This window comes from Manduca sexta, chromosome 26 (genome assembly GCF_014839805.1).
Source record: "Manduca sexta isolate Smith_Timp_Sample1 chromosome 26, JHU_Msex_v1.0, whole genome shotgun sequence".
Lineage (NCBI taxonomy): Eukaryota > Metazoa > Arthropoda > Insecta > Lepidoptera > Sphingidae > Manduca > Manduca sexta.
In genome coordinates this window covers 20,257,793-20,265,868 of record NC_051140.1, presented here as the reverse complement: position 1 = coordinate 20,265,868, position 8,076 = coordinate 20,257,793, and the positions used below count along the sequence as shown (strand labels likewise).

At 35.6% G+C, this 8,076-nt stretch overlaps 1 protein-coding gene across 1 annotated transcript; it reads right to left on the bottom strand.

Annotated features, from left to right (window-relative positions):
• Positions 1 to 5,387: 5,387 nt before the first annotated feature.
• LOC119188478 (protein ZBED8-like) lies at positions 5,388 to 7,328 on the bottom strand. Its single transcript, XM_037443611.1, has 2 exons — positions 6,306 to 7,328; positions 5,388 to 6,080 (listed from the first exon to the last, which is right to left on the bottom strand). The coding sequence occupies exons 1-2, from the start codon at positions 6,834 to 6,836 to the stop codon at positions 5,484 to 5,486; spliced, it is 1,128 nt and encodes a 375-aa protein (XP_037299508.1). The 5' UTR covers positions 6,837 to 7,328; the 3' UTR covers positions 5,388 to 5,483.
• Between the last annotated feature and the right edge of the window lie 748 nt (positions 7,329 to 8,076).

Genomic DNA, 8,076 nt, shown 5'->3' with positions numbered 1-8,076 from the left:
CCTCGTATAGTGGCTATTTTCGTTTGTCGCATATTAGTCGCAAGTATACAAATCGCTCGCCGTTGCTTTTCGTTGCTGATGAGACAAGCACCTTAGGGCCTAGTCAAGTTGTACAAATTAATTTACTCGTGCGGGCTTCTATCAAAGTTGTTTACGGTAAAGACATCGATCCATCTAGCGCGGGGTAGTCAGACTTTATAAACAATCAGATTTATAATCAATGAGAATGGACAGGCCCAAAATCCTCACAATCAGAAGATTGTGAAAGAAATACAAATATGGTTCCTCAAAACTGTGGGCACATAACATATTTAATACAATTTATAAATATTCGAGTCGTTATTCCAGTCACATTGTTTTCTCGTTCCAGTTCGATAAACAAGCAATAAAACAATGAGAGAAAGGCAAAGAATAATTTTCCTCAATTGAATATGTTTATTTTTATATTGGTTTTTCCTGCGGACAATAATAAATGTTAGATTTTCTGTGCATGTACCTTAAGTATATTGTGTATTTTGAAAAATGAATCAGTAACAGAACCTAAAACCTAAAATTCCGAAAGATAAATATTATATGAGGAACTATTAATTATCTTTTTTACCAACATTAAAATTTTAAATTTATTTTTTTTATATAAGTAAAAATTAGCCGGTATGAGCTGGTAATATTGAGCTAGTGATAGATATAAGTCCACGAAGACGACGTTATGGGTACAGCTATTTTTTTTGCAATGTGACCCCATTGCCCCTGATGGTAAATAGAATGGGGTTCAATAGAATGTCGACTGACGAGAGATGATTAACCCTCGGCAGTTGACACAATAATGCCGGCCTATTGGAACCGGATATAAACAGGCTGATACCGGAACACGACACACTTACGTGGGTCACTTAAGTGGTCATCTTGGGTTTTAACACCTTGTGATATAAAATATATAGTACCACTAGCTAACTAGACTTCATAAATGCATACGGTATGCATTGGAAACACGAGTCGGTTCAATAATGCTCATTAAAAGGTCAATCAATAATCATTTCTGATGCGCTTTAACAAACGCCCTATGACGTGTTGTTAAGTGGTACGTACGCTGTAGCCAATTTCTTATAAATGGGTCGACAAGACTGTGGTGGTACAAATAACTTAAAGCCATTACACGATCAGTGTGTTATTCAATTAGTGGCTGGGTTCATATATAGATTCTGTAGTCGTAGTCGTAAAAAAAAATGAAAATATTTCGTTATATGATTCATGAATCCATACCCCCTTATTCATAGACATTTATTATCTAAGGACGGAGCAAAGCTGTGATAAGAAGTCTGTTTTTCAGTGCTGACGGCACGGCAGACCGCTGTGATTAGCTAGTATTGTTGTAAAAAACGTCTATGAATAAGAGGGATATGTATATCAGAATCAATCATCAATATCACTGATTAAACTGGAGCCGTAATCAAGACTCCTTTCTACAATCGTTACTGATATCATTGCTACTGGCAAACGTATGTGTGTAGAACGTACATAATATATATCGATGGTATAGAAAAATAAAGGGTTTAAATGGTTTAAAACAGTATGTGAAATTTGACATACCGCGGCGCGTCGACACTCTATAATTATACGAACTTCGAACAACCAACTAGCTTTTAGTTTATTAATTGGAAACGTGTTAATACATCGTCGGTGGTAAATTAACTATAGATAATTCTTAGGAAACTTATCATATATTGTCCCACTGTTGGGCACGGGTCTCCTCTACTACTGAGAGGGATTAAGTCTTAGTCCACCACGCTAACCTATTGCGGATTGGTAGATTTCACACACCCTCGAAAATTCCTATAGAGAATTTCTCAGGTATGCAGTCTATTGTATTATATATCTATACTAATATATAATACTAGCTTTTGCCCGAGGCTCCGCCCGCGTTATAAAGTTTTTCAGGCTAAAGTTTTCCGTTATAAAAGTAGTAGTTTCCCGGGAGCCTATGTTCTTCCCAGGGTCTCAAACTGTTCCATACCAAATTTCATCTTAATACGTTGGGTAGTTTTTGAGTTTAACACGTTCAGGCAGACAGATGAAGCGGGGGACTTTGTTTTACCCTTAACCTTTTTATTTACAAAAAATAGGGGTTGGTGATAGAAGGGTATAAATTTAGGGTTAAATGTATTTTTTAATGCGACATAATAAAAAAAATAAAAAAAAAAAAAATTGTATGGAATTATAAAAAAAATGTTAAGGGGTGGACAACCCTTAACACTTAGGGGTATGAAAAATAGATGTTAGCCGATTCTCAGACCTACTGAATAAGCATGCAAAATTTGGTTAAAATCGGTAAAGCCGTTTCGGAGGAGTACGGAGACAAACATTGTGACACGAGAATTTTATATATTCAAAAAAATACATATATACATCATTTTATTTCTTCTTCCCTGCCAGCCCGAGCTGGCTTCTTTGTTTACTAGGTATATTTTTCATTTATTTTATTTTCAATATAAATTGTCTTTATTTATATAAGCTAATCTAATTAAGTAATAATTAAATGTTCTCATGTACCTTGACTTATCATAAGTGCAACCATGTTCGCCTACGTGATGAATAAAGCATTTTTATTTTTTATTTATTTCATTAGAAGATATAAAGCTGTGTTTGTTTTCACTTAAAGAAATATACATTATTCCTGAGTGCTATGGGTTTCTTTTATTCCGAAAAAACTATTTCATGCGTCCAGAGACGCAGCCAAGAGGTAGTAACACAATAATTATAATTATTGGTTTGGCACAACAGTAAGCTTATTGCATTTTAGTGATATAAAATGTAAACTATTGACGTAACCATTGGGGACGTTACAATCTAGAAAATGTTTTATTAACGCGATGTTGATTCTATTTTGAAAGGAAACTAGGTGAAGCCTTTTTCAGTTGTGCGACTTAATAAGAGCCTTTCAACCATCCATCACAAAACGACTAGTATGCACGTACATACATACATGAGTTTCTGAAATATTAGCTTAGTTTAAAACGTGACAAGAATGCCGATATAAGCCTAGTGGTCGTGTTTAGAATAAAAATTAGGTATGTTACGTCATATAAGAGAATCTACACAAATATAATGAAGAGCTACAGTTTTATTAGATAATCTTTGAAACTACAGACCATCTAAAAATCTTAGGCTAATATCAAGATAAATCTATCTGAGTATCTTTATTTTATTTTCATTTAATTACTTTTATTCTAAGAAACCGAGTTAGTTGCATCTATTAATACCGCTCTTAGAATATCGTGGTAATGAATACAAAGTCATCTCGTCATGCGCAAACAGGATCAATACAGATAGATTTATAATTGTAATTTTAAAGACAAAATTTTTTTCTTTAGATACAAAGCATTTAGATCGCATAAATAAATTCTTTACTAAAAACGCTTTCGTAAACTGGAAATTGGCTATTCCAAAGACAAAAACAAAGTGGTAAAATAAGACAAACCCGAGCTCCAGATGTAATGAAATTATAAAAGATGTTTAGTAGAGTGTCGAGGCTCCCCGGGCGAGCGCGGTACGGTTTATGTAACCAGGCCATTGTCTCACCACCCACTAAAGGCTTTTTCGGATAGACGTTCAAAACGCAGCGTTCGTCTTATGTATTGATTATAATCCTATTAATTTAGTATTATCATATATATTAAACTATGCATTTTCAATGTAAAAATAATTGAACGGAGTTTTATGCGTATGGTCAGTTTTTCTCTTGATCTTGTTAACTTTAAAACATGTTACATTCGTCATAAATCGCGGTTATAATACTTAATATTAATCGATAAAATCCGAAAAATAGTTTAATTTAAATTTCTAACATACGCATAAACATAAAAAAACATCATTAATATTACCATAAGGATTTTTAGTTAACCAGATGTTATAAAATAATTTGCCAATCGTATTAAACGCAACGATTCAACAACTCATGTGGAATTGCCATTATCTCTCCCCGCCTTGATAAACACAGGAGCCCAGTGTTTAATTCAAGTCGTTACAAAACCACTCCGAATAATTAGGTGCCTCTGTGTAATCAGTGCGATATACTGAGAGATAAACTATAATTCACGAGATCTCCTAATTGGATGTCGCGTTTGATAACAAGATTGTCTCGGAATTTATTAGACTGTTTTTATAATGCAGTATTGAAGAAACTAGAAGTTTTATAATGGTAATTAAGACTTGCTTCCATGGAAGATTGGCAGAACATCAACAATAACATTTATCGGATGAAAGGCGGCAACAAAACAGCCCATTAAGCTGGTTTTATATCGACAGTGCCATCTAGTTGAGACAGAACTTGCTAACAATAAAAATATTGGTCAATTTTGCGAATTACAAAAATTCTATCTATGGGACCAATCTGGAGGTGTATTTCTTCGAATAAAAAAAAATCCAAATCGGTCCATAAATGAGCGAGTTCTGACGTAATAACATTAAAAAAAACACGCCGAATAACCTACTCCTTTTTTTTTTGAATTACGTTAAAAATTCATTTATAAATAGAACGATAAGCTACTAATACATCAAGATTCAAAAGATATCAGTACGAAGAATTACATATACTTTCACAGATTGTTACACCTGCCTTTTGGACAATCATTCATCGATTCACATTGCCAGCTGATGATACTTCACCGTCGAACGCATCAGAATCAAACTTATCACCGTCGATAAGACAAAACATCATTTGAAAAGTGATCAATATTACTTTGATAATGGATAACGTGATTCATGGAATATGAGGCTTAATGCGAGTCAACTTTCTAAAAAATCATGTCCCGTTGATTATTATACGTAACGGATAAATCGCGCCATGTTGCGTATTCTCGTGCGATGTGGCGTGATGTTGTGCAACATTGCGAACTTTGGACTGGCGGGACCAGATATTTCCGTTAATTGACTTCACCGAAAACATGTAAAGAAGTAGCTAGTAGTTCCATTCGGGTTCATAATTTAGGTGATATTCGCTAAACCTTATTAATTTACTTCACGAATATTCATTAATTTAGTTTGCATCCTTCATGTCTACCATAAAGGCTACAAACTTCGGAACGTAGGGAGTAAACACAAAACAAATACTCGTGAAAAAATCTATAAGTAGCATTATTTCAATTACATAATATCAGTAAATGAAATACATATTCGTTAAAAACTAAATCAGATAATATAAAAATATGCTCTTATTTGTGAATGCGATTTCGCTTTATGAATCTTTATTTTCATAAAAAGATGTACAGGCCATTAAATATACGTTCCGCTATGGCAGTGGTTCCTAACCTTTTCAATGTCACTACCCCTGTGAACAAGTATGGGAATTGAGTTTACCCCTAGCCAATTTAAAATAATTAAAACCACACAAATTCGAACGAAAATATGTTTATTATCTAACTAAATTCTAAGAAATTGCACGTTTAGGTAACTAGTCAAGTAAAGTAATATGTAAATCTTGGAGTTAACTAGTGTGAAGGTTGAAATTGCTTTGCATTCGCAAGTTTGACAATATTAGGTTCGGTTTCACTCAACGCGCATCTCATGTCATGCTCAACATTCAGACGGTTTCTGGCTTTTGTTTTTAATGTAACAAGAGTTGAGAAACCAGTTTCACATCTGTAAGTTGTAGCAAATGGAATCAACATTTTTAAAGCTCTGTCAGCTATAATGGGATATTCTGCAGCTGCTTTTCGCCAAAATGTGCTTAGTTTATCATTTTGAAAATCAACTTTCAATGAGTTATTCTCACGCAGCCCGAGAAACTCTACTTTCGCTGACACATCTTCGTCCTTGAAAATATCGACGCAAGTAGAAAATGGTCTTAAAATCCAGGAGTAGGACTCACGACTGTCCATGTTCGGAAAATATTGCTGCAGTGAGTCTATCACGGCAGTTAAATGTTGAACCACGGAATTTTCAAACGTGATTTTCTCTTGTTTATATTTATTGTATGTATTATTATTTGCTAATTGCTCACTTAGCTGTGTAAACATTGACACATCACCAGCTTGAACTCTGCGTTGGTAAAGTTCCAATTTGCGCAAAAAACTTGCGATTTTATCCTGCAACGTCAAAATATTCGTTTCATTTCCTTGCAGTGAAATATTGAGACTATTAATTTCAGTGAAAAAATCAGCAAGGTACGCCATTTTAGAATAAATGTTTGGTCTTTAATTTTTGCATAATATTCTTTTTCTTTTGTGTTCTCTGGTTTTCAAAAACAATCCAATTTCTTCTCGTAATTCGTAAACCCTACTTAGAACTTTGCCTCTTGATAACCAACGTACCTCTGTATGGTACAAAAGAGCATTAAATGTAGCACCAACTTCATCGCACAAAACTTTGAATAATCTTGAGTTAGTGGCGCTGCCTCGAATATGATTAACAATTTTTACTATGTCACTCAACGTGTTTAGCAAATCTGGTGGAAGCGTTTTCACAGCCAAAGCGTAACGGTGTATCAAGCAATGATAGCCGAAAACTTGAGGAGCAACTTGCTTCACGAGTGCCTGAAAACCAGAACGGATGCCCATCATGGAAGGCGCCCCGTCTGTACAAGTACCAATCAGCTTTAACCAGTCTAGGCCATTTTCCTCTATAAACTCTTTTAGCGTTTGAAATACGTCTTCGCCGCGAGTAGTAGTAGGCAAAGACTTGCAGAACAAATATTCCTCCTTTACATCATCATCTTTAATGTATCGTGTAAACACCAATAATTGTGAACACGAAGCAACATCTGTGGACTCGTCCAACTGCAGCGCAAACATAGGACTATCCTTTATTTCAGAAATAACGGTTGCTAGAATATCGGCACTCATTTCACATATGCGACTTTGAATAGTAGTGTTTGAGAGTGAGATTTGTTTAATCTTAGCTACATGTTGCTCACCAATAACAAGTGCTACTGCATCTAACAAGCAAGGTTTGATGAGGTCCTCTCCTATAGTGTGTGGTTTTTATTACGTGCGATGCGATAAGCAATTTTGTATGAAGCTTGAAGGCATGATTCATTTGCTTTCTGTATATTGCCTGTAGAATCCATGCGGGAAGACTTCAGAATCCTCTCCTTTTTCTTAAAAAAATCTATATTTTTATCTGCGAACTCCTTGTGAACTTTAGCAAAATGTTCTTTTAATTTGCTCGGTTTCATGCTTTCTGGATTAAGCACTTTATTACATAAAACACACTGAGGCTTTTCTATATTTTTGTCTACGATGCTTGTGAAACCCCATTGTAGAAATGCTTCTTTATAAGTGCGCTTTTTGCCAGATGAAGTAGAAGCCATGTCAAAAACACCTCTAGGTACCTAAAACAAAATCAACTAATACATACCTACGTAAACAAATCACTCGTGACAATATTAACGTGACGATATTAACAAACACTGCTTACCTTTGAATTTAAACAATTCAAAATACGATTTCTGCAATGCGCGGCGGAACAAATAAAATGCGTGTTCTTCCTAAGCTTAGGTAAACAAAATGAACATCGCCGCCTGTCCGGCCCGCCGCTAGTCATGCTTCACCCCTCCCACACCGCAGCTCACCCGCCGCCGTCGCCATCAGCCGCGCGCATGAGAGCGCCGTGCTACCGTTTACCGTACTATTATTTTGTTTATTGCTATTTTAATACTATTTCGTGCCATCCCGTGTTACCCCCTTAGAATCTCCGTTTTACCCCTGCGGGGGTAATTACCCCCAGGTTAGGAACCACTGCGCTATGGGCTTTATTGTTTCGCTCATTAAATGCAAATCGGACAGTAAGCGTACTTTTCAAATGAATACCTGAAAATTTGTATTAAAATGTGCTCAATTAAAATTTTGTGATGCACGATACATACAATTCACATATCGCACATTTTTATCCCGTGTTTTGCGGTCGACTGGGAAGGATGGGTCCTTACGAAACCTCTGGACGTTTCGCCACATTTGGTATTCTTACGCCGTCGCCACGTAAATGCGGGATAAACCCTCGGAAAGTTTAATACAAGTAAAATGAAACGCTGCCTGTGGATAGACATTGAGACACGCACGTAGCTGTTAACTATACCTTACACCT

Coding starts and splice junctions, on each gene's coding strand:
- LOC119188478 (XM_037443611.1), bottom strand. CDS start 6,836: ATGAGTGCCGATATTCTAGCAACCGTTATTTCTGAAATAAAGGATAGT. Junction 6,081..6,305: donor CTCTTTTGTACCATACAGAG/GTACGTTGGTTA, acceptor TTGACGTTGCAG/GATAAAATCGCAAGTTTTTT.